General features: G+C 50.8%; 1 protein-coding gene across 3 annotated transcripts in view; it reads right to left on the bottom strand.

Moving 5' to 3' along the window:
- Nucleotides 1-25,681, bottom strand: part of BOC (BOC cell adhesion associated, oncogene regulated) — a 95,786-nt gene that overhangs the window by 3,800 nt on the left and 66,305 nt on the right. For 2 of the 3 annotated variants that reach the window (XM_027653414.1, XM_027653413.1), the window contains exons 2-14: nt 20,015-20,182; nt 19,361-19,639; nt 11,489-11,635; nt 10,755-10,898; nt 10,041-10,334; nt 8,963-9,235; nt 8,023-8,321; nt 5,107-5,266; nt 4,113-4,223; nt 2,709-2,915; nt 1,738-1,919; nt 532-637; nt 224-346 (exon numbers count right to left, since the gene is read on the bottom strand). In XM_027653414.1, the coding sequence (XP_027509215.1) occupies nt 224-346; nt 532-637; nt 1,738-1,919; nt 2,709-2,915; nt 4,113-4,223; nt 5,107-5,266; nt 8,023-8,321; nt 8,963-9,235; nt 10,041-10,334; nt 10,755-10,898; nt 11,489-11,635; nt 19,361-19,639; nt 20,015-20,099 (2,410 nt within the window). In that variant the 5' untranslated portion in view covers nt 20,100-20,182. Of the gene's footprint in view, nt 1-223; nt 347-531; nt 638-1,737; nt 1,920-2,708; nt 2,916-4,112; nt 4,224-5,106; nt 5,270-8,022; nt 8,322-8,962; nt 9,236-10,040; nt 10,335-10,754; nt 10,899-11,488; nt 11,636-19,360; nt 19,640-20,014; nt 20,183-25,681 lie in introns of all 3 variants that reach the window. The other variant, XM_027653412.1, reaches the window with a different exon arrangement.

The raw sequence follows: 25,681 nt of genomic DNA, 5'->3' as shown, positions 1-25,681 counted from the left end.
AAGGGGTCTGTGAGTACTGCTGTGGGTACATACACATACTGACCAACAGCACGAATGACCCTATGTCTCTCTTCTCCCTAGTGCTGCCTCCATCCATCACCTTGCCTGAGCTTGGATGACACACTGTCAGGCAGGGATGGTACCTCCTGTGCTATGCTCTGACAGCTGCAGGCAGGGAAGGCAGCAGGCTGCACTCCCAGAGCTGCCCTGTGAAGCTGGTTACCTTTGGTTTCACAGATCATCACATTGCTGAACTCGCTTTCACCACCCTCATTGAAGCATTGCATCTTAATGTCATACGAGGTCTCTGGCTGCAGGTGGCTGATGGAGTGCCAGTACCGATCTCCTGAGGAGGGAACAAACACACGTGACGTTAACTTCCTCAGGGAACACACGGCTGGCCCAGCTCTGCAGCAGCGCTAGGAAGAGTAGGCCCAGACAGCCGCCACCTTTTGTGCACAGGGCTCCTTCTGGCTCTGTCGTCTTCCAGAAGAAACCAACACCTGCGACCAGTCTCTCAATTTCTCCTACCTTCCACCACGTCCTTCTTGTAGTCACTGTCATTGTCACTGTCAGTGGGGCGGTAGTAGATGTAAAATCCATGAATGGGAGTGTTGTTGTTGCTGGCTGGGATATACTGCAGAGAATGGGAGGGAGAGCAGAAATTAGTAGAGATGTCTGTGCTCCACATTGCTCTAGGTGAGGAGCAGTTTGGATAAGTGGGATAGGACAGGAAGAAAACCTAGTAGAGGGATCTTCTTTGTGTTGCACAGTAGGGGTTTCTTTACAAGAGCTCAGTGCTATTTTATACTCTCCCACTTTGCTTCTCTCAGGTAACAGACAAGCCATGAGCCTGGGCCTGTCACCCCGAGCATCCAGTGCTCTGCTTGCTCTCAGCAGCCTCAGCCAGTGATTCAGAGAAAAAATTCCTAAACAACAGTGACTCAGCTGGGCATGGGCAAACACACCTTCATCTTGACTCCAGTAGGCTCATAGCTTCCAGACAAACTACGTCTTGCCACAAACTGGTGACCACAGTAGTCTTGTGTTTCTGAAGACAGCTCTCTTCCTCTCCCACACCCAGGGTGGTACTGTCCCTGCTTCACATGTTCTTGCTGTCTTTCACACAGTATTTTATCAGCTATTGTTTGTGTTCAAATGAACAGCAGTGCCCATCCTGCCCTGTAGCAATTTCTGGCTAGAAGCAACTAGGAGAGAGGAGGGCAATATATCCCTCTGAATAAGCTCTAAGCTGTTGAAAACACTTGGAACTGGGCTTGTGATCCAAAAGATCCTGCCCACTCCTAAAAATCGTCTGGGGTGGACTGCTGCAAATGATTTTTAGTACTTAGGACTGCTATCCAGCAAGTCAGAGTGAAGGACATATCTGCTGGAAACTACTAGCACAGACAGAAGTGCTAGTGGATTCCAGGAATTTGGCCAGGAGAGCAAGCAGACACTCCATGCATTGCTGAACTGTGCTTGCTGATCAAAATGGTCATCTGAGGTTATCCACTGAAATCTTCCTGTATACAATGTTGAATTCAAGGGACTTCCTGCCCTTCTACGCGGCCCAAACCCAGTCCTCATTTGGTGGAGGCAGCTATTGGATCCCTGATCTATTTGTGCTGGTGACAGGCTTCACTGTGGTAACCTGGAAGAGGTGTAGGCTGGGCAAGTAGCTCCCACACACCTTCTTCCTGCACATGCAGAGATCTCGGCCCCTACAAACCTTACCATCCACTTCAGCATGATGGTGGTCTCGTTGATGGCATCTGTGAAGGTGATGTATGGCCCGGCCACAGGGCGCTCGTAGACCCGGTTGCTGTACCCAGACACCACATACGGCCGAGACGCCGCACTGGGCTCACTCTCTCCCAGGATGTTCAGTGCCCGGACACGGAATTTATAGGATGTGCCTAGGGGGAAAATGGGTAAGAGTTGCAGAGACTTCTACTTTTAGCACAGGCCTATCTGTGAAGAGGGGCTACATCTTGTCCAGAAGGCAAAGAGCCTACAGGGAGTTTGTGATTGAGGTATAAACACTGAATGGCCACATTTCAGCCATGTTCTTGATGGAGCCTGCTTTTATTTGCCTTCCCCAATTCCTGTCTGGATGGTCTAAAGGTCAGGTAGCAGTTTTGGATTTGTGTGGGGTTTAAGAGATGCCTGACCTGAAAGCAGGTATGGAAAAGTGTCCTTTCTCTACTACATGTGACTTAAGTACATAAACATCACTTAAAAGCTCAAAGCCTAAGTAGTTTTTACTCAAACATCATTTTACTGGTCTTTAGACTGGGGTAGTTATGTCCCCTCTTACGCTGTCCACCTCAGTGATGAAATCTTTTCTCATGTGAAGTGCAATGGGAATTGTGTGCCCATCTGTCTTGCCTGTGGCTACAGAAAGTTCTGTCCTGTCTAGTAAATGGCAAAACCAAATGCCTTTAAGTAACTATATCCTGTAATGCAGAAAAGCATGTTTAAGCCTCCCTGAGGGAGGTCAAACCTACGCTGGTCTTTGCAGCTGGAGAAATTGGAGAAGCATCTGCAGCTTTTTCCCCACGCACCTAAGGTGGGAGCCAGGGAGGCTTTGTTTTGCTCACACACACTGGGGCTTAGCATGATGTGATAGATGGATAATCATCCTACAGGGACTGTGCAGCCTTCCTGCAGACCTCCAGGAAGCAGGGAGGGGAACACCTGCCTACCTTTCTCCAGGCCTGGGATTTCTACAGAGAGGCGAGAAGGAGGAATGTCACTGGTGGCCAGGACCCAGTCTCCCAGCTTCTTCAATTTCTTGTATTCCACACGGAAAGACTGGATGGGGAACCCGCCATTCCCACGGGGGATCCAGGTCACATACACAGATGTCTCTGATGCCATAGATATGGTTGGACGGTCTGGTGCCTCTGGAGCTGCAAAAGGCACAGAAGGCCATGAAACATATCCTTCTTGCCCTGTCTGGAGGATCATGTACCTCAGAGGTATGTGGGTGAAGGATGACCTGCATTGCACCAACCCACATGCTCTTTAAATCCTGAATGCTCTCTTCCCTCCATCTCTTCATTAGAGCTGGCACGCCCAAATCCCCTCTCCTTTCAGTTTGTGCCTACAAACATCTTTTACTCCTGATTGCATCTTGCTCCTTTCCCACTTCCAGCTCAAGTAGGATGAGACAAGGTTTGAGGTGTGTACCCCCATCATGGGAGGGAGAGCAGTGAGAGGTGTGGATGCAGGGCTGGAGGTGGAGCAAAAAGCCTGGCTGTGAGCAAGGGGAGATAACGCTGGGGACAAAGAAGTGTAGGAGACAAAAACAAGAGAGATTGAGAAGAAACAACTGGGGAGGAAATATGGAAAAGTTCTAAATTGGGAAATACAATTTGATAGGAAAATCATCACAAGACGGGAGAGAAAGAGATGAACGAATCTGTGAACATGAAAGAAAAGGCAATACATGATTGTATGGGGGAGGCTGAAGGATGGGACTTTACAAAAAAGATATAGACTGAAGGAGGGAATTTCACAGAAATTATAATGGCAATAGCAATAACAGACACAAGGTGGGAAACAATAAATTGGAGAAACCAGTAGGGATCTGATGTTTCTCCAGTGCAGCAAAATACCTAAATGGAGAAACCTACACCCCTAAATGGGCACTAACCGGCCCTTTGTTAGGCCTTGACTGAGAGGGGAGGATGCCAGCACATGCAGGGACTTGGTCGCCTTTCCTTCCTCACACTCTGCCAGCACCCACTGGTGCACTGCAGTTTGTTGTTCCTGTACCCTGCACATTCACAGACTTCATGGCAGGGCTTTCTGAACCCTCCACGTGAAACTCAGCAAGAAATAGAGAGTTTCTGACAAGTCATTGCATTAAAGGTGGGGCCAGGCAGTAGGATCTCCCTGCTCTCCTGAGACAGTCTGCCAAGGGCAGTAGCAGGGATGTTCAAGAAGGACCTCTCCTTGTCAGGAGGTAGAGACCACCCACAGCATTGCACAGTCTTGATTCACCCAGTGGAGACTTCAAGCCCAGCATGGCCTGGCCACTGCCACCCACAAGAGATCCAGCACCCCTTGCCCTCCCTCCTTGCCCCATTCCAGGAGGGCCTTACGGGACAGACGGCTGTTGTCAGACTGGTTACTGCTCTGAGTGCTCGTGCCTGGGTCATCCCTCTGGATTTGCTGCTCTTTGCTGGCAACAATCTCTGGTTTTGGGCGCCGACCTGTGCAGAAGGGAGGTGGCATCACTGACATGGAGATGCGGCTCAGGGTTAATTTGTGATGTGATGAGGAAAGAAAATATTCCCAGCCAGGATGCAGAAATAACTACTCTATGGACTCTAGAGGCCCTAGGGATTCAAAGCACTCAGCCTGCAGGCAGGAACTAAAGCTGAAGGGCCAAGTTTGTTAAACTGTTAATAGGTCTCCCTCATATTTAATTTTCTACAACTTTTAATTGGTTTTCTTGAAATGTTGCTAGATTTCTGCCTTGAGAAGGTAGTAATTAGCACAAGATGGGGGCCTGAGGGGAGATGTGAGCAAGCCCACCACTATGGGGAAGTTTGCTACAAAGGGAATGACATTCTCCACACCTGCTGGAGACATGAAAAACAGCCAGGGGACATGGGGACTTCGTGTGGACATTTGGAATATCCTTTTAGTGACAAAGACAGTGCAGCACCCAGCATACTGTATGGGAAAGCTTGGAGTTTCCTTTAGCACAGGAGAAGCTTTTAAAGACATTAGACGAACACCTGTTGGGAACAATCCCCACAGGCTGATTGTGTCTCCAGGCAAAGGATGGATTAAACCTCTTGACATCCCCGCTAGACCCATTTTCTACAGTTCTGCAGGTGTTCAACTGAGACACGGAGGGAGGAAGGGACTTGTTTCAACCCATACAGAGGGGAAGACCTGATTTTCCCCATCCTACCTTCCACTTTTGCTCTGACAGTCACTCTAAGCTGAGGGCAGATGGATTTCCAGAGCAGAAACGGCCCTTTTGTCCTAAGCCTGGTGCCTGTGCCTCAGGGCTGGGATAGGATGTCTCCGAGGGGCCCTCCCCTGACTCAGAGCAAAACACCCAGGGAAAGGTTTGACCTTTACCAGTCCGGAAGGTCACCATGGCTGTCTGTCCCTCGCCAGCACAGTTGTGAGCAGCCATCTCCACCTCATAGAGGCTCCCAGGGTCCAGCCTGGACAGGGTCAGGCGGTGCTGCGAGGCTGGGACATCCCTCACTGCCCAGCTGTCCGAGGCATTGGCGACCTGCTGAGAGACCAACACAGGCATTTCAAAGCTGGGGGCAGGCTGGGCTTCTCGTAGGCACTGAGCTCAGAAACTTTCACAACAGGGTGTGTATCCACCAGGGCTACCTCCTCTGCCTGGAGGCCAGTTCCCTGTCTGCAAAGGAGGGAGATGTTTCCAGCCTGATTTTGAAAAGCTGAAGGATTCAGGTGTATGTGGGAAAAGTCACCCAAGCACCAGGGTGTTGTCTTGACTCCTAGCCATGTTTTGTGTGCTGGTTCCCTCTGATACCATGGTCCCTCAATGGGTGTAAAGCCCTAGAGCAGGCATGCCCCACAAAAAGCAGCATTAACCAGAGGACTGAGCTGCTTTAGGGAGCCAAATTTCTCCTGCAGCCCAGCTACTGAGCTGCTCATTTAGACACTGGCCATTTCCACAGGATGAGGTACCCAGACACTACTTCGGTCATCCGGACCTCAATCATCTGACCAACAGCTTTTTACCTAGTTTTATCCAGCCTCACCACTGGCACTTTCAGGCTGAAATGAATAACCATAATGCTGGAGCACAGCTTCCTGCAGGAAAGAGACTGTGTATGGCCATGGCCCCGAGAAAGGCTTGGAAACACAGTTTGTTTTTCAGTGATGCCCTGATGCCCCATGCGGAGGTGGAGGGAAGGTGGGACCTTCCTCCTTCTCCCCAGCTGCAAGGATAATATTTTTGCAGGCAAACAGGCAGGACACTGAAGTGACCCGATGCCAAAAGGAGCATTAGTAACGCAGGCAACGCAACAAAACGGAAATGCCAAGACTCTGCTGTATCATTCATCTTCTCCAAGTGTTTGACACTGACTGATTAATGCCTGCCTCATTTTATTTTTATTCCTGAACCTGCGAAGTTGTGGGGCCAGGGAGGGGAGCCCTAAAGGCTGCTAATATCCAGGAAAGAAAAAGAGAAATTCTTAGGAAACAAAAATAAGGGCTGCATGGCATCTGACTGCTTGGAGGCTGCTGAGAATTTAGGGGCAGTGCAAGAACAGGAGGAAAAAAAGAGACATCCACAGATATTTTCCAGAGAAGAACCAGACTCTTGCCCAGTACAAATGTAAGTCTCCCGTCTGTAGGTTTAACTTTCCTTTCAGCCATCTTTTACACAAAGAGCCTTTTCTTTTGTTGTTGAATTGATTTCTTCCCTCTCTGCACACATGCTTTTCCAGTCAGAAATGTCAAAACCGGATCATTATATAACCTGATCCTAAGGATCTCAGATGGAAAGACTCTTTCTAAACAAGTTTAAGGGTTATTGGGACTAATTCCTTTCCACACAATCCTTAAGCATGCCAAGAAAGAGTCTCCAGCTGAGAATTTGGACTACACTGAAAACATATTACTGCAAACTGCAGTGACCCACGGTGACCTCCACTGCCCTACGGCCCCTTCCAGGTGAAGTGCGGAAAAACAAATCAAATATGGACAAACTCCAAGCCTGCAAGTTAAGATCACATGCAGAATTGGTAGTTATGTGATACACCATTGGGGAATAAATCTCTTCTTGGCAGACAACCAGAGCCAATGGTCTGGTGAGGCTTTAGGCATCTTTGTTTTTTATTTAAGCTTGCTCTATTGTGTTCTTGTGTTGGCATCTTCTGCCTTTGTTTTAAAAGGTTCTCTAAAGAGACCGTTAGCTGAAATCCTCAGCTTAAGTTTTGTTTAGAAAGAAATTAAGGATTATAACAGCCTACAATATATTTTTACAAAAATCAAACAATTCCAGGAAAATAGATACATATATTGACATGTACTTGAAAACAGTGGCTTCCCTTGCAGTGGCTGGGAATCCAAAACATGCAGTCTGGCATGTTTTTGGAATATACTCAAACCCTTTGGAGTCTGAGGGAAAACCTGCCTCTCTACTGCAACTCCCTAACTACCCAAACGAAAGACAAGCAGCAAACAGATGAATTTAAGCCACTTTCTTCCACTTACCCCCAGGAAAATGGAAAGAGATACTTTACATCTCAGAAGCAGAATATTTCCCTCAACACTACTTGGCTATTTAAAGAAACTGCTGGGGTACAGCTCTGCCTGCAGTGTGCCCGTGGTGCTGTGAAGCACCACAGAGGGCAGGAGCCCTTAAACTCAAGTAGGACTCCGCACTGCACCACGTGCCACTGGCAAGAGACATATTCAACAGTGCCCTGCCTTTCAACTTCCAGAATAAAACTGGTGGTTAAGGACCTTCCCAGAGGATTTACAATGGCTATGAGGGCTCTCTGCTGGCTTGTCACACTCAGTGAGCATGGACATTTTGGTGCTGTTGAGCATGGCAGGTACACGCAGCTGCTGATCTGTGTCCTGCAGCCCAAGCCTTTCAAGGCAGAGGTGTCCCTGTGGCTTGTGCCAAGACAAAAGCATTCCAGAGCAAGTAATGCACAATGTGCCCTCAGGAATTCCTACTTGTGCAAGCACACAACAGGGAATTTTAAGTGGAAGCTACTGGAAACCCATGTATGTGCACAAGCCTTCTGCATACTGAGGCAGACAGGCACTGCTATGGGCTCTTCAGCTCAGCAAACCTCCTCTCACAGCCTGTACTCGTCATACCTCAGCTGGCTGAGACTGCAGCCCAGGAGGTCCCACCAACCAGTGCCACCAGTGAGCAGTGGGTGCCCCTGCCTCAACACACCTGCTCATGAGGTGTGAAAACGTGTGGTGAGGCACCAGCCCACCCATGGAACGGCGCAGAGGAGAGATGGGAGCAGGGCAAAACAGCAATACCTTGCGATGCTTCACCACGTAATAGAGGATGGGGGCTCTGCTGTCAGGACGGGGTCTCCACACCAGGTCGTAGCTGTCCGTCTTGGATGTCCGGGGGGAACTGAGGATGATGGGGGCTTCAGCTGGAGCCACCAGCTCCCTGTTGGCTGCACACTGTGGAGACACTGCCAGTGGAGTTGTCTCAAGCTCTGGCAGCCCGGTTTTATCCAGGGGCAGCTTTAAGGCACTTTCCCTGGAAGGTGGTGTTGGAAGCTGAGCTGAACCCAGCTGGGCATCTCGCCCAGGGTTGAGTGAAGCTCCTGAAAGACAAGGTGTCAAGGCAGGGTAAATGTCCATCCCAGTCTGTGGTGATGGCAGAGCTATGAGACCCTTGTGTGGTGCTGCCTGCAGTGCCATTGAAAAAGGTGTTGGCAACAATCTCTCCTTCCCCTGCTCTAAACCTAGCACATCTCCCTGGGGCCTCTCTTAGAATAGGCCTTGGCCACATGAGGCTTCCTCCCTTTTAGAAGCCCCTCTTACCCTGGATAAGTTCAACATGGTCCAAGGAATCAGGTAGTCTCTCTCTTGCCCCAGGTGAATCCACCCACATCAGTATTTATGCTCGTGCCCAAGCTCAGAGGCAGAGCTAAGCCAAGGGGCAAGGCACTACACCCAGAATGTTTTGTCTCTCTCATGTAGAGATCGCTCAAATATGCACACATGGTCCTCCTGCCCTTAGAAGCAAAACTGCTCTGCTGTCATCTGTTCCCACAGGGAGATATGGAGATCCCAGTCAAAATACTAGTCAAAGCATAGGTTAAAAAGGAGGGGAGAGCAAGGCAGATCAAACACAAGTGGGAGGGTTACACACCAACATCCCTCTCCTGCTCCCCGCCCTGCTCCTTCCCTGTGCGTTAGGCTCTGTGACTGGATGGTCACAAGCTCAGAGAGAGGGACTTACCTGGCCGGGCTGTCCGCAGCTGCACCATGGCTTGTGCGCTGCCAACCTCGTTCTCCGCCATGCACTGGTATATCCCATCATCCTCGGGCCCCACGCTGACCAGGCGCAGTGCCCGGTGGGACAGCCGGAGCCGGTGGCTGGCGGACAGGGGGACAGCATTGCGCAGCCACATGACGGAGGGCTGGGGGTTCCCTCGCACCTCGCAGGTGAACTTGGCACTCTGGCCCCACGGAATGATCTGCTGGGACAGCTCCATGGTGACCTCCGGGGGCTCTGTGTGGGGAAAAACCACAGCTGCTGAGTGCCACTTGTCTGGGAGCATGGCACAGTCATGGCTTTGCACTTTCCTCTCTGGCAGGGATGGGAGAAGAGTGATGGATCCTTTCCTGCCCTCAAGTCCCACTCCCTTTGTGGGGGCCCACACTGGTCTGCTTCAATGCACCTCCCCTTCTGCATCCACATAAACCACAAAGAGAGGTGGCCCAAAGCCATCTGCCCCTCTCAGATGACAGCAGCCACCTACAAGTCCCATTTTGCTGAGCTGAAATGCTACTCTGTAAAGACTGAGCTTGTGCCACACCAATACATCGGCACCTGGATGAAATGCAATCCACAAAAGAGGCTTAGCCTACCTAGTGATTGTGAGAAGGGCAAGGATGCATGGTAGAAATATATAAGGTGTAGGCAGTATCCCTTACATTTCCCATCCCATAGAGAGCTTCCCTACAGAACAGAAGAAAAAGCAAGACACTCTGATGCCTTCCTATGCCAACGTCAAATATGTCTAAAGAGCAGCCAGTCCTCCACTAGAAAGTGTTAGAACAAAAACAGTGCCACAAATGACAAGAGAAGAGCTTCTGCAGGGGAAGGGAGGATCCCCCATCTCCAGCCCATGGTGGAATCCATGAAGGAGGAACTACCATCCTCAAGGAAGAGTTTGCCCGGTCTCCTAGAAACTGGAACCACAAGCAAGGGTTTGCATTACATTGTGGTTTGTACATCAGTGCTAGTATTTTCCCCTAAAAGAGGTGGAGAAAGTCCAAGCCCTTCCTGAAACAATGGCTACAGCAGCACTCACCAAACACCTGCACGTTGTAGAAGATGAATGCAGCTCCGGCCTCCCCAACCCCATTGTCAGCCGTGCAGCTGTAGGTGCCCGAGTCCTCCTCACTCGTGGGGTCGATCAGGAGGTTGCTGAGCAGGAAGCGCGTCTTGTTGTACGCGGAGACACTGGAGCCATCTTTGGCCCAGGTGACCCGTGGTGGGGGGATCCCGCTGGCCACGCACTCCAGGATGAGGCTTTGGCCCTTAGTGACAATGATGGTCTGAGCTTCAGGGGGGTAGATTATCCGGGCTGCCTCTGCTGTAGAGCCTGGGGCGGAGAGAGTGGGGAAGGAAGTGGGTGGGAAGGAAAGTGGCGGGTGGGAAAGCATCCTGTGCAGTGGGTAGGTAGGATTAATGGCAGGGCTAGTACACTGTTTCCCTGTGCTGGGGCAGATAAATGGCAACACAGGCCAAGTGGGAAGTTCTTTAAGGGAATCCATACAGCTAGCAGCCTTGCTAAAGGCCTAAGGGCCTTTGCTTGCCCATGGCCAAGAACAAATCCTAAGGAAGTATGGCAATCCCAGGGCTGCACGCACATACTCCAGCAGCAGACCGTGGGGCCTTCTGCTTCCAGAAAGGAGTTTTCCCGGGAACTGGTAACGTTGGTTCAAACAGAAAAACAGCTGTGTTAGCATTGGTACATGCTGCCAGAGCTGGAAGTGCTATGGAGATGTGCAGTGAGGCTTACGTCTCACACGGAGCCTCTCGCTGGAGACCGAAGTTTTCACCTCCTGTGTCACAGGGTTGTAGGCAGCACATTTATAAGTCCCCTCGTCCTCTTGGCTGGCATTGACGATCTGAAGGTTCCCAGATGGCATAATAAGGTAATTGTCTGTAGAGACAGAAAAGAAGGTGGCAGGTGGTCACAAGATATGCTCCTGTCCAGCCTCCTGGAAGACACGCAGTGTCCTGAAGGACAGGTGGATAAGTGGGAAAGGAAAAAATACCATGGCAACACCGACGGCAGTAAAATGACTCCTTCTGGTTCAAATATCACAGGGAGCAATCATGCAGTGATGGAAGGAACAGAGCCTCAAGTGAAGCTAGCTTGTCACAGGTACATGCAGCAAATGGAATGAAGCTACTAAATTTAGACCTAAATCTTAAAAGTTTCAATAAATTCAAGGTCACCTTTTGTCCAAGCTGGGCTGAAAGAATTCTTAATGGGCACAAAGAGACACCCAATAAAGAGTGATATGCCTCACCTAATTCTGCTTCCTTCTGCCTTTTTGCAAGCCAGTATTAGATGTAGCTTCCCAATCTCAAGCAGCAGGGACATCAGGGAGACCTGCCAGGGGCCCTAAACTAACTTGTTGGCAAAGGGAAAGGAGGCAGCAAGCAGAGAAAGCTACTGCTGGCAAGGAAGGGTAAAACTGAGGGTCTTGGGAGGGGACCCAGGAGGACAGACCCCTGTGCACTCACCTCGGGAGGCCTCCAGCCACTCCTGCTTCACACTGTAGCGGACCTGTGCCTTGGGGTGACTTTCAGGCAGGTCACAGGCGATCACAGCTGTGTTCCCTTCATCCACCTCGATCACGTGCTGGCCGTCAAACTTGAAATCTTTAAGATCTGCAAACAGAGCAAAAGACTGGGCACCTCAGTGGCTGGCTAAGCATCTCAGTGTCAGCTCATCCTCTCCCTGTGGACTCAGGACTGTTTCACTGCAGTGCCGGCAGAGGACCGCTCTGACACCAGCAGCTAGGGAAACAGGTGTGGTCTCACAGCTTTATTTTTTTTCTCCTCCCCCTTCCTACAAAATGAATAACTTAAAACACAGCTTCTGCAGAAACCGCCTGCTCCAGGGCTGGGAAACTGGGTGCGAAAAATCCTGGCCTGAGAGTAAAAAATGAGCCAACTTATTGCAGCACTGAAGGGCGGCCAAAAAAGGTCCTTCTGCTGCCTGCTATTTCAAACACAACTGCTGTCCTGCTACTGAGAAGCTAACTTTGTAGTCACAGTTCGGGCACCCAGCCTGCTTTGAGGGTGTAAGACGACAGGCGGGAGAAAGTGTGTGAGTGCTGGATGCTCCCAGAGCTTCCCTGAGGACCCCCAATGCCTGAGCAATCGGCATCTCTGCTCCAGGCACTCTCACTCCCATCAAATATCTCCCAGCCAAAGGCTGGTCAACCACGACGCTTCACATGTGCCCAAGCAGTGCCCACGCTCCAGTTTAAAGAACATGGACTTGCAAGGAAAAACAGTTCCTCCTCTACACAGCACAGCTGCTTCCCCTGCTAAAGCAGCCATGAAAACCCCATCCCACCACGTGTCTCCCTACCAGGCTGTGATGGGGGTTCCCACCCTGGCCAGGCTGATGAGGGCAGCAGGACTGGAAGCACAGGGGTGAGGAGGCAGGGGTGCCAACTTTTTGGGTTTTTTTCCCTGTTTTTCAAAGCAGGAGCAGAAGACTGCAGCAAAACCTCACAGATCTGGCAGGACAGGTAGCATGCCAGCCTGGCCCCACCAAGCTTTCCAGGGAGAAAACTGGTTTCCACTCTCCCTGAGCACGACGGCAAATCTTGCAGGGCACTGCAAGCTCAAAGTTTGTCTCAGACAGCCTGTAGTTGGAAGAAGAAGGTTTTGTGCCAGGAAGAACATCCCTCACATGCATTTTTACAATGCCACGCACCAGCCCAGGCGACCACTAGTGACAACTGCACATCCTGCAGTTGGTCACAGGTCATGTTGTCACATCAAGGCCCAGGTTGGTGCTTCTTCCCAGGACTCAGCACGAACACACTCCCAAGTGGCACTTCTGCTAAATCTGGATGAGACTGCCCTTCCCTTTCAAAACCCCACGCTAAGGCAGCACATTGGATCTGTCGTCACGACACAGCCACGTGCTGCCGACAGCTCCCTCGCCCCTAGAAACCCATCCCAGGACATGGCACCCGCGACCTCGGGCAGTTTGGAGAGCCCGAGGGGAAGCAGGAGGGCTGGTGGCGGGCGGACAGCAGGCGGCCTCCCCTGGCAGCCCCAGCCAGCAGAAAAATGTGCTTTTGTTCTCTGGGAAATGCAGCAGCGCTCCAAGAGCAAAAGACAACTGTGGCTCCAAGCTTCTCCCACCCACAGTCATGGAAAAGTGACATTAAATTTCTCAAGCAGACTTTCTGATTAAAGCAAGATCCTTTATGGAGTTTAAATAAAAACCAGCTCTCTTGGCAAGGAGTCGAGAAAGCCTCCCCGAGCGCGGCGCGGATGGGCTGCTGGGTGGCTGCTGGGGGAGCCAGCGTTCCCGGGCCCAGATCTGAGGGAAGGGGAGGAGGTTGAAAAGAAAAGGGGAGGTTTTGCAATGTCATAAAAATGATTTGCAGTGAACATGCTTCATACTTCTGGAATTTCTTGGCATTGTTCAATTTAAAAAAAAAAATAATAAAAAGAAGGAATAAGGGTGAACTTCAGAAATGTGATTAATCCTTTAAGACAAGCTGAGGAGGGGAGCCATGTTTCCACTGGATATTAAAGCCAGATGAAAGTTAACTCTTAACTTGTGAAAAGCTGGCAGTGCCTCACGCTCCTCCTCCAACGAAAGTTACTGCTGGGAAAGGGAAGGATGCTGGATATTTTCTCCTCTTTCCTTTTTATATTTGATCAAGGAATAAAATAGTAAGAGCCACAGAAATGGAAAGAGGTGGAGAAGTGGCAAAAGCCCAGTGTCTGCTTGCCCACATCACGCATATTTCTCCGATCAACAAAATATAAACGAGCATCAGGAAAATTAATGTGCGCCTTGGTGGTCTGGATTCATCACAGCCAAATTAAGATTTTGGAGCCAAGGCAGAGGCTCCAGCACTGCTGGCAGGGATCTGCACACACACACATATGCATGTGTACGTGCACACATAGACCCCAAAGAGAAGAAGGGGCCCAGGAGCCCAGAGAAAGAGCAGACCCATGGTCCTGCCAGGTGGAGCCATCTTGGAGATGGAAAATGATGACCCTGTGCCAGGGGACCTCTGGAATGACTCTGGGCTGGGCAGACATGGGGACCCCTCACATGGAGCCCCCCCAGATTGCAGCTCAGCCCACCTCTCTCACAGCTGGGAATGCTGCAGCCCCATGGTAGGGAGTAGGGCCTCCAGCTCTTCCTGGATTTCCCTCAGCCCAGCCCTGGGGGACGAGGGGTGAAACTGGGGACAAAGGGGGAAAGAACAGAGGAAACAGAGGATTCTGGGGTGGCTGCAGAAGCAAGAACCAGGTGCCTCTGGAGAAGTAGAGCAAAACTGGCAGGGGAGAGAGGAAAAACATCAGGTGGGCACCAGGACAATCTGCTTTCCAATATGCAAATGTAGGAGCTGGAAGCTCCTACTACTCCCCTAAATTCCTGCTCCCCCACAGAGAACAAAACTGGTTTGTTTGCCAGTGGATTTTGGCCATGGGTGGCCTCAACCACCCTTGCTCCCTGCTGGTATGGGCACATACAGCCATCTATTAATGCCAGTGGGTCAGCCACGGTTGGTGAGGGGTGGTCAGGGGCACCCCTGTCCCCTTCTGTGCATGTGATGAGCTCCCCCTCACACATCGTGTTGCATCTGGCACAGCAAAACAGAGGGCGCCATGCCAGGCTGGGACAGCCAGCTTTGTTCTGGGGGCTTCAGACAAGCTGCTCCTGAGTTGCTCTCCACAGCAGGCAGTGCAGGGCAGGGGGGGTGGAGGAGAGGGTGAGCACTAGGGGGAAGCAGCGCTCGCCCCTTTGGCTGCCCAGCTGGCAGCAGCCATGCCCCACGTCTAACATGCAATTTGTACCCCCAGCCCAACATCCACTGCAGCTGGGAGAAACCACATCCCCTCTCACTGGTTGGGTTTTCCTTCTCATATGGCAGCACCCAGCATGCCAGCCCATGTCCTTGTCCTTAAAAGACATGCCTGACCACAGTGAAGCAGCAAGTCCTCATCCATCAGCCACCATGCGGGAGGTGCTGCGGACAGACAGAGAACTACTAATCCCAGCTGTGCTGGGATAACAGGGCTTATTTTTTCATTTTTTCCTCTTTTTTTTGTTTAGGAGGGGGTGCAACCAAAGGCCACTGCTTGTGGTCATCTGCACCCGGCTCCGAGGTGCAATGGGGCGAGCCGGGGCACAGGGAGGGTCAGTCCTGCAGCTGGCTGTGCCGCTGTCATCAGGGAGGGAAACCAGCTGAATCCCAGGGCTGGGGGCCAAGCAACGAGGCAGGCGAGACAGACCAGATTAAATGAATGGGAGACCATAAATAACTTCAGAGAAGAAGCAATAGTAAATAAAATGATGGCCCTCAAGGTAAAAGTCCTCCCTGCTGTAGGGAAGGGAGAAAGAGGGAAGGGAGGGAGCCCAAAAAGGGGAATGGGCAGGGATGGGGTCCCCCAGAATGGGGGCAGGCACCTTCCATTAATCCCCTTGCCTGTCAGAGAAGCTTGGCTCTCACTCCCCAGCCAGCCAGCACCACAGGAGCCTGGGCACTGGCGCTGTCACCACCAGATTCCTCCCGCCCTGCTGGGACAGACACAGCCCCCCAGACTCCTGCCTACTCACACCCTCCCAAGCACATATCCCCCACTGCCTCAGCCCCACTACCCCACCCTGGGCCCACCTCATAGTCCTCATGTCACAGTTCTGCTGGCTCATGAAACACCACCTGTGTTTTCCTTCTCTCCCCTCCTCACACCACCTCTGCCCCCGGGGCCAGAGCCCCCTGCCTGCTCAGCAAATGCCTTTCCAACAGGCAGCCACCCCCTTCCCTCCCTCCCTCTTGCTATCGCCTCTGGGGAGTATCAGAGGAGAGGCCCAAGCAGAGGAAAATGAATGAGGCTGTCTTCAGAAAGCAGCTGCAAATTCCTGGGGGATGCCCAACCCGACCTGGTGCAGGGTCACTGCCCATGAGCTCCGTGCACTGAGGCCCAGCTTCCCGCATGTGCTGCCAAAAAGCTGAGGACTGACCTTGCCAGTGGCACCGATGGAGGGCCACAGGGCAACGAACCTCCCTTGTCCCACAGCATCCCTGGGATACAGGTGCCCTGCACTCCCATGTCCCTGGCCATAGGAGATACACCAGAGCGGGTGGAATTTCTTTGCTGCACCTTTCATCTATTTTCTTGTTTTGTTTTTAAATGTCACGTCTATCCAGGTCAGGCTTGCTGTTGTATTTGCTGCACTGATTTTCCATGTGTGCAGCTGAATGCCGGGAGTTACACAGTTCTCGCCACCTCTGCTCACTACCTTTGCTCCAGCCCTGCATTTCAGTTGCTCTGTGAGCTCCGCCGAGAGCTCTTGATGCCGTCCAAGCCTTTTGCTGTTGCAGAACCAGCCCCACAGCAGCATGTTTGTGTCCCTGGTGGATTTATCTGGCCCCACCAGAGCCCACTGCAGCCATACCTTTTACATACAGCACCTCTACCCAGGAGAGGTGCTGGGGCAGGGCTTCTTTGCTACCTAGAATCAGGCACAGAAAGTATCTTTCTCTTCCTTGCAGCTGTCAGCCATACAAAGGCTTAAGGCCTGGCTTGGAAAACCAAGAACATCCCTGTCTCATCTATTCAAGCTGTCCCAGACTGCAGCCTACCACAGTTAGGCCAGCAGTCATCAGCAGGTGTGTATCTGCACCAATATGCCACAGGCTGCCAAGTTTGAGTATGGAGCACCAGGTCAGCTCTAACCGGACTCAAAAGCACCCAAGTAATGCCCGAAGTGCTTGTCTTTTTCTTACTTTATGAAATCTTGCCCTTTCTGCAAATCTCTCCTCCCTCTGCCCCTCAGCTATACAATAGCTATTTTATCTCTGCTGGAGGAATTAAATGTTAGTTTCAACCCGCTCTCTGAGCCAGGGAGAACAGAGATGGATGTGGCTTCACTGTGCCACAGATGGGAGAAGGAGGTATCAGTCCCGAGGCTAGGCTGTGGCTGCCAGCACTGCAGCGATGGTTATCTGCTTGCTGACTGTCAGCAAAGCACAGGGAGACCCCAAGGGACTGGGCACACACAGCCTGGGCCACTCGGGAGTGCTTCCTCCAAAGGAGGTGAAGAGAAAGGAGTGGAAACAGCCTAGAAGTTGGCCAGATGAAGTTGTCTACACCCCTTCAAACCTAGGAAGTCACTTTTCCAATGACTCTAGGTCATCTTCCAAAATAAACCTAAACCTTGAAAATATTTCCATTCTCACCCTCCTACCCCCAATGCCAGAGCTTTCATTCACATTCCAGTTTCACTCTCTCTCTGCCACCCCAAAATAATTTTTGGATGGAGCTAAGACTTTCAGAGGGTTTTCTTACAGTCCAGAAGGTGATCTAGAAGAGAAGTATCAACTGCAATGCCAACTTGCCAGGGCCTTCCCTCTCACTCCCAGGACCATGGTCGGTACTGAATCAGCTCCAGACAAGATTCTGTAGAGGAGGTCTGGAGCAGGAGTGAGAGCCTGTGACACATCTGCTACCGTAGCCTTCCAACTCAGTCCCACCACCAATCCATGCTCCCTGTTACTTCAGACTACTGCAAAGCCACTGTTGCAAGCAACCTCCAGCTCATGAACATGAAACTGGTTATTTGAACCCCTCCAGAAGGTTTCCCTCCTACACCTTCAGTCCCATGGCTTTCCTGGGATGCCCGCTCTCTCTCTTCACTCTTTGACTGCCAAGTCTACCCACGTGGGGGCTCTCTATTGCCCAAGGCTGTTTGGGTGCATGGGATATGGCCTCTGCCATGCCCAGCTCTCCTTGAGGAAAAGGGACCAATGCAGCACAGCACAGGGGTGCTCCACCATGGATTAGTTGCATGATCATCCAACCTCTGGCTCCAGTTTTGTGAGCTTCACTGAATGGTGCTCCTGACCTCCCCTCAGCAGTAGCACCTTTGCCATGAGAGGGACCAAAGCAATGGCCAAGTCCTCCTCTTTTGTACCCACATCCCCAGTTGCAATCCAGTAGGTAAAGGTGATTTGGCTCCTGGAGAGTGTTGATGGACTACTCAGTTGTGGCTTTGATTTGTTCCTGAAGGACAAGGTGGGACCTTCTGGTGCTCTAGGACCTGTCTCCTATCCACCACTGACGCTACACCAAAGCAGACAGATCAGACATACTTTGTCTCATGAGACAGAGCTAGTGGTGGTGGGTTGGGGTGAGGGTAAAAAAAGAAAAGGGGATCAGCCTAAGAAGGAACTGATCAGGCTGAGGAGCTGTGCACACCCTGCTCTCCTAAATGCAAACCATGCCCTTGGTAATCCCATCCACCTCTCCCCTCCTCTCCTTCCCTCTATCAGGCCACCAGCACACACAGCCCCCTTTCTGCTCTGGAATGTGTTCTACGAAACTTAATCTCAGCATGGGGCTCAGGCCAAATCCCCCGACAGATTCGGCCCCGTGACAACCCCCTCCCACCCCGCCTCAGAGTTCAGCAACTCCCTCCTCGCTTTCCCTGGCCTCCTCCTCCCACCCAGCCTGGCCTAAACATTTCACTCCTGATTAATGTAGCAGTGACAAGCCAATAGCTCTTGGCTTTAAAGCAAAGCCAGCTCCCACTTTGCACAAACATCTTCACTTCTTCATTTTCTTAAGACAGCCCCAAACTCCCCCTTGTCCAGAAGATGAAGCCCTTTCTACACTCAGGGGCTGTCACTGCCAGGGGATAGCAGTCTCCTCTGCACATACCAAAAACTGTGTGGGTTTCTGAGAAGGTCGGGCTCTCCACTGCTTTTTCTCAGATGCCTCCAAATATAGCACTTTCTCACATTTGAGCATAACATCTGGCCAAAACCAGGTGCTTGTAAGAAAAGTTGCCCACTCTAAGACAACCCCTCCCACGCACAGGTCTTGGTCTGTCACCAGTGCCAGAAGGCAGCAGTGAGGAGCATGGGGATAGAAGCGGAGTCCCTCACTCAGAACTGTGTCTCAGGAAGGCAGTAAAACTTAGCACATGCTCTCCCTGCGCTGGCAGCAGTCCCACAGCAGCCCAGGCAGCAGTTTGGCCATCAGCACCAGCAGGTACCATTTGTAAACTCAACCAAGAAGTCAGCAACCAGAGGAGGCAGCATGACACTCGGAAAACCAACCACACACACAAACCCCATAGCTCAGGTATTTCCTGCTCTTGTAAAAACTTGTCACTGCAGGACAGGTCTGCAGCCTACTCCACAGGAGGAGAACTTCTTGGGTCAAGGCTGGGTCACAACATGACAGCCAGCCCATGATCAAAAATGCTACAAAAAAGCCTAAGACAAAGGAGCCCTCCCTTGATGCCAGCATGAGCAGGTGAGTATGGAGGAGCCTCCCAAGAGGCATGAGGGATGGCCCAAGCAAAGCTGGAGATGGCAGAGGACAAAAGCTACTCACTGGCTAATGTGACCACTGCAGGGACACTGGCAATGACTCCCTCAGGCACACGAGCAATGCACTGGTACCGCCCCACGGTGTGGTTGTTGAGAGCTGTGATGACGAGTTTCCCTCGCTCCACATGGATACCCAGCACTTCATCTGATCCAGCCAGCTCCTTCCCATTCAGTCTCCATGTGAGGTTCACTCTGGGGGGGTCCACCACACACCCCAGGCTGACTGGGCCCCCAAGTTTTTGGACAATGGAAGCAGGCTGCACTGTGACTTGCAGAGATTCACCTGCACAGAGGGAAAAAATGGGAATAAGAAAGCTCTGTGAGACTCATCAAAAGAAAGGACAGAGGAAAAAGCTGCAGCACTGTAGATTTTGCATTCCCCATCACTTCTGCTTGTGCTGCAGCTTCCCCTTAGCTCCCCACACCCCCACCCTTAGTGCCTGAAGATGCACACCAGCCCCGCTTCTTCTTGACACTGCCAGATAGAAATGTCCCCCTCCAAATGTATCTCCTTCTCCTCTATAGGAGTTTTTGATCTTTGGTCAAGGCTACTGAGGAAGTAGTGGAGAGAGGAAACCACTTTCTGCTTGAGGCATGGCTACACTAAACAGCAACAAGGCAAAATGAAAGGAACAAATGGGTGAGAACAGGAACTCACTCAGTCTGGCAAAACAGGTAGCGGCAGCAAGCATAAGGCAAGGGATGGGGGACATGGGCCTCTTCTTTCCACGTGTCATTGCCATCCCATGCAGTGCGACCTGGGGTGCCCAGGGAAGGGTCCCATAAGCTGCCTCAAGGGGTGCAGTGGACGTGTAGCAGCAGATTCCTGTGGATGAAAAGAGATATCATGGATGAGACTCTCAGAATTCCCTCTGCTTTCCAGCCCTGCCTGGCTTCTCTACCAACATCTCTAAACCGCCACAGATTCACCGAGTCAGTGACCTGAGGAGGCTACAGACACTAATACAAGCATTTCTCTTCTCCAGCCTCTCCCCCAGGCATGGTTGTGAGTCTCCCAAGAGATCCCACCCTCAGCCCTTGGTATATGTGTGTACACAGACACACACTCCCCTTCCCCATTTCAGACTTGGCCCAGTCAATAAGAGCAATGCACACCAGGCAATTTTCAGGGGCAAAACACAATCTAACAAAGTGTCACTGAAGATATTCACTAAGTGTCGCTGCCACTTCTTGGGTGTGTCTGGAATATATTCTATCTTGAACACAAAAGCAAATGAGTAGCACAAGTCACAAGCCACATGAAAACAGAGGTAATCCTGCAGTTTTACATTCTCTTCCCAAGGCACTGGCCATGTAGCTACTGGGCGTACCTATGTTTCAATCCAGGAGATCTTAGGAGATACAAAAGTGTTTCAGGGGATCTCTGAAAGGGATTATTCTGAAGGGGACACCTTTTTTCAGGACAAAGAAATGCCCGGTTCTAAATGATCACACTCATTTCGCAAAATACATCTTTATTCTAAACAAAGAGACTCAATCTATGAAAAGATTTCAGATTAACTGTTCTGCCTGAAATACACTGCCTATTTTGAGTAGAACTACCCTGTCTGGACAAATCACCAGCTTCATCTCTGAGAGCATCAACTATCTCCAAAAAGCTAGAAGTGCAAGGCCACCTGTCACAACCCAGGTTGCTGTGAAGAGCTGCACACCACAGCAGCTGCTTTGGGTAGACTCATAAACTGACGCTAAAGCAGACAAGCCAGGTCAGGGGGATTAAAGACCTCAGTGGCTGCCTCAACAGACACCTCAGATGTCAGACTGAATTCAGCTTTAACCAAAGGCAATGGACTGAAGTCAAGAGGAGACTTCCCTCTACGGACATCGTAACGCAGCTACAGGATTTTGAGCTCCCTCCAGTTGCAGCACTAAGGTGACCTGCAAGTCTCAAAGGCATTGCAGAATTGCCCCTATGGCATATCTACAGGAGAGAAGCCCAAGACCAAAGCATTCATGGCAGCCAGCCCAAGCAGCAGTTATATTTCCTGCTCTCCCTGCAGATACACAATGAGCTCATTAGCTGCAATCACCACCCTCAAGAACACCTGGACTCTGAAGAACAGCATTTCCTACTTTTACCACTGCTTGAGCCATCAACTGTTTGCATATGCCCTTTCCACAACCATCTCCTTAAAAAGAGGGGACAAGTCCCTTCCAGCATAACCTCCCAAATTAAACCTCCCAGCTCCTGAATTAAGGACTGACCCAGACTCCTCCCAAGACGCCTGGCAAGTTGTTTAAGGCCAGGCTGATTACTCCTAGCAAGGAACTACAGCATTTGGGGAAAGGTGAGCTACTCTCAAATGACTTTGCTTGGCCTCTGGTGACAGCAAAGGTGCAAGAGTGCAGTATGGGGCAATGTCCATAGCCAGCCATGCTGTGGTCCATGTTGTGATAGCAAGAATCCAGTTAGCTGGCTTGCAGGCATAGGAATCCCTGCAAACTGGGCTGTCCCTCTGGCAGCCTCTCAAGCTGTCCCCTTTCTCCCCACCATGCCCCAGAGCACTGCTTGGGGGAGAAGGCATAGAGGACACATTCATATAAAGTTGAGAAGACAGAAGAAAAAGAAAAGCCTCCTCTGAGCTGGCGATTTCAAAAGGAAGCAACACTAAGTAAAGTGACCTGCCCCTAGAGCTTTGCAAATGCCACAAAGGGCATCTTTACATGGCACTTTGCTGGCCAGTGTGAGCTCAGTTGGCTGGCTGGCCCAGGGGGCTCCATGCAAGGCAGCTCTTTCCTGGGAGTCACACAGTCATGGTTAGCGTGGCTGTGAGGCCAAGATGCCAAGCCCTGCTGAGAGGCAGGGTAAATCAGGTCAAGCTTGACATGGCCTGATGAGGCTTCCAGGCATCTAGGAGCATGGACAGAGCTCAGACATTGGGCATATTCTGAAGGTACCTACAGATCAGGTAGGCTCACTCTTTACCTCCTGCAGACCACAGCCCCTATGCACGGGAAAAACCTCTGTGGGCAATCTCCAGTGCCAAAGCAACAGGATAGGAACTTCCCTTTCACACATTCATCCTTCTTGATATTCACTTTCCTCACCTAAGAAGAGAGTCTCGACAATTTCCCCCACCAATCAGCACACATTGTTGTACAAGAAACTGTAGTGATTGACTTGGAGACCACCTGAGTTACTCATGTTCATTTCTTCATGTAAGACAGCCACCAAAGCACCCTTCATTATTCTAGAACCATCTCAGCAAGTCACCCCTGACAATGGCTGTAAAAGTGCCCTAGGTCTGTCTGTACCAGAGCATGCACTGTTGACACCACTGCTGATGCACAAGTTAATGTCACACTATTTACACTCATCTGGAAAAGACTTCGAGCTAGTTTAGGCTTAAAAACACCTCATACTCTAATGTCTACTGGTGATAGAAAGCCTTACACTGATGTAGAAGAAACATTTTGGGGTAGAACTTAGCCTCTTGTTCCTCAGTGCTGGAAGTCTACAGAGCAAAGCTGACTCATTCCCCCTATCTGGATGGGTTTGGCAGAAGGATGGAAAAATGTTGGACGGAAAAAGAGTTGCTCCTTGGAGCCCATGATGAGGGAGGGGGTAGGCAAAGATGTTCCCAACCAGACCTCCCTGCAGCTCTGCATCGCACGGAGCCTCTGGCCAGAAGGGCAAAGCCAAAGGAGTAGAAATGTGCACTAGACCCTTGGTGAGCTGGGACCACCCAGGCACATCGATGCAACGACTAAACTGGCTGCTCCCAGGTCTGTAAAACGATGAAGAGCAATAGGTGGGGAGAAAAAAGGGGAGCTCAAAAAATTTGGCCACGGCACTGGGCAGATTGAACAGTATTGAGCAGAGACTGAGGAGAGAAGGTGTGTTGCAACAAGTGTATAGTACCTCCCCAAACCTCCAGGCAAGAGTACAAGCTCTAAATAGGGACATGTGGCCATTTCTTTCACAGCTGAGTGAAGTACAAAAAGTAAATAGGCAGCATAAAAATAATGAGGAAAATGAATGAAAACATCAATTCCAAAAGAACTATTAGGATCCAGAGCCAGATTTTGAAATTCTCAGCTTCCACAATTGAAGCCAGATTTTCAAAAGCATTCAGTTCTTGACATGCTGAGCTCTCCTGAATAGGCAACCAACTTATTTCGATGCCTAAATGGGAGCTGACCTCTTTTGAAAATGCTGCCCTTAAGCAGCCTGCAATAGTGCAAAGCATGACACTTTATTAATCAGGCAGCTTTCGATCTGCCTGGTGCCCCTGCAAGCGGCACCAGAGTAGGCTGCAGTGGGACAGGCGGCAGAGGTGGGGAGTGGAGGAGGCCCCGGGCACTCCAGCTGACTTCCCAGAGGCGGTGGTCCCGGGCAGGGGGCTGCAGTGGGAGCTGTCAGGCTGCTGCATGACAGTGTCCTGCTCTGCTGCGTCCTCTCCCCAGGGCAGGTAACCTGCAAGGTGCCCCTCACAGGGGTAGTTGCTGACACTTCTGCAGCCACTGACACCACTGGCCTCAAAAACTCCTGCTTAATTGCTATCTAGGAAAAGAAACAGTTAAAGTAATTTAAAGTGCTTCAAGGGGGAGGGAAAACAAAAATTATTTGTTTATTTATTTTAAATTCCTTCCTGCCAGGTTAAAATAACAATTTCCTGCCGGTGGAGCTCTAAGTCCCTTTCAGACAGACCAGTAAATCAAAGGAGGGGCCATTAGGAGAACAAAATTAACGAGAGCTTCATCAGCTCTGGAAGGGTGGTGGGGGCGTAAAATCTGTCGGCTCAGATTCCCGCCACACACCTAAGCCTACCGAGGCCCCTGCGAGCAGCCCCAGCTTCGGCGCGGACATGGAGGGCACTGCAAAGGCAGCGCAGCAAGAAAGGAAAACCAGAGGTGAAGATATAAAAGGGAAGAAAGGCGCGCGTGTGTGCGGGGGCTGACAAAGCTCGAAAGGAAAAAGGGATCTGAATTAAGCACAGGCAGCAGGAGAGGTGTTTGCTGATTAGAAACTGAAGGTTTTACTGAGGAAATGCTGCTCACAGCCCCAAGCCCCCTCCTGCTTAACAAGGGCCAGCCAAGCAGCCCTTGTTACTGCCACACTGCCCGTAATTTACAAGCCTCCCAAATAGGAACCAGCCTCTACCCTGGCTCTGGGACAGCATCCCCGCACCACACGCCCCAGCTCAACCAGGGGAATGCAGAGGCAGACTGGGAGCTGGGGAAAACTCACTGATGCACATGAGGGTGGTTTGGGGTCGTGTCAGGCGGTCGGACCTTGAGCAGCTCTTCATGCAAGGGATGAACGGCAGGAAGGGATAGGGGCTGCTTTGCACTAAAGGAAAGGCTGCAGCAACTTCGGTCCTGTTACCAGCTGGGGACACCCTGGGTGACTCTGGAGAATTCACTGCAGCTGGTCTCTGTTTCTAACAGGTCAAGTAGGGACAATGATACTCCCAATTCTCTGTTTTATACATCAAGACTTGAGCTCTTCAGAAAAAGCAATGTCTTACACAGTACTGTCTGCCAACTTTACTTGTAATCATCAGTTTTTAATACAAGACAGGATTTTTTTTCCATAGAGTATAAACCACTGAAAAAGAAAATATAAAAGAGCCACAGTACCCTTTTGTTCTACAAATTAGGGAATCTGAGGGCTAGAAGAGAAAGCTAACCTGGTCCAGGGTTATACAGTAAAGCAGTGGCAAGGCTAGAAATCAGATTCACAGAATATTCTGAGTTGTAAGGGACCCATGAGGATAATCAAGTCCAGCTTTTAATGAACGGCCCACATGGGGATCAAACCTGCAACCTTGGTGTTATTGGCACCATGCTCTAAATCAAAAGCTCTCTGACTGGTAGCTCCATCCCATCAGGTAAGTTACTCTTGGATCCCAAATCTTTTGCATCCCATCTCAAAAATGACAGTATTGAACTGTATAATCCTCTATGTATGTCCCGGTGACATAGCTGAGCAGGTCAGCTGCAAAGTTCCTGCATGGACAGCAATCTGGGCACCCCGACTGCTTTTCCCAAACCCATCAAACAGTAGCATCCCGCAGGACAAAATTAACTTCTACCCACCCCCTATCCCCATTTCAAAGTATTCATTTCACATTGTTAAGTTATTCTCTCTGAAAGGGTTTGGAGAAGGACAGGTTGGCAGCAGGAGAGATGCTCCTGCTTCCATGTAACAGCATGGGCACCTGACGGGAATGAGGGTGCAGATGCGACAGGGAGAGGCAGGATCCCCAACAGGAAGCAGATGGTATCAGGAGTGGGCAGAGAGGTAGAATCCAATGTTACACCACTATGTTTGAAGTCAAGGACGTAGCACAGTGTATGT

This window comes from Corapipo altera, unplaced genomic scaffold (genome assembly GCF_003945725.1).
Source record: "Corapipo altera isolate COAL_440 unplaced genomic scaffold, ASM394572v1 61, whole genome shotgun sequence".
NCBI lineage: Eukaryota > Metazoa > Chordata > Aves > Passeriformes > Pipridae > Corapipo > Corapipo altera.
Note: the sequence above shows the minus strand (reverse complement) of the source record. Positions and strands in the feature narration are given on the sequence as shown.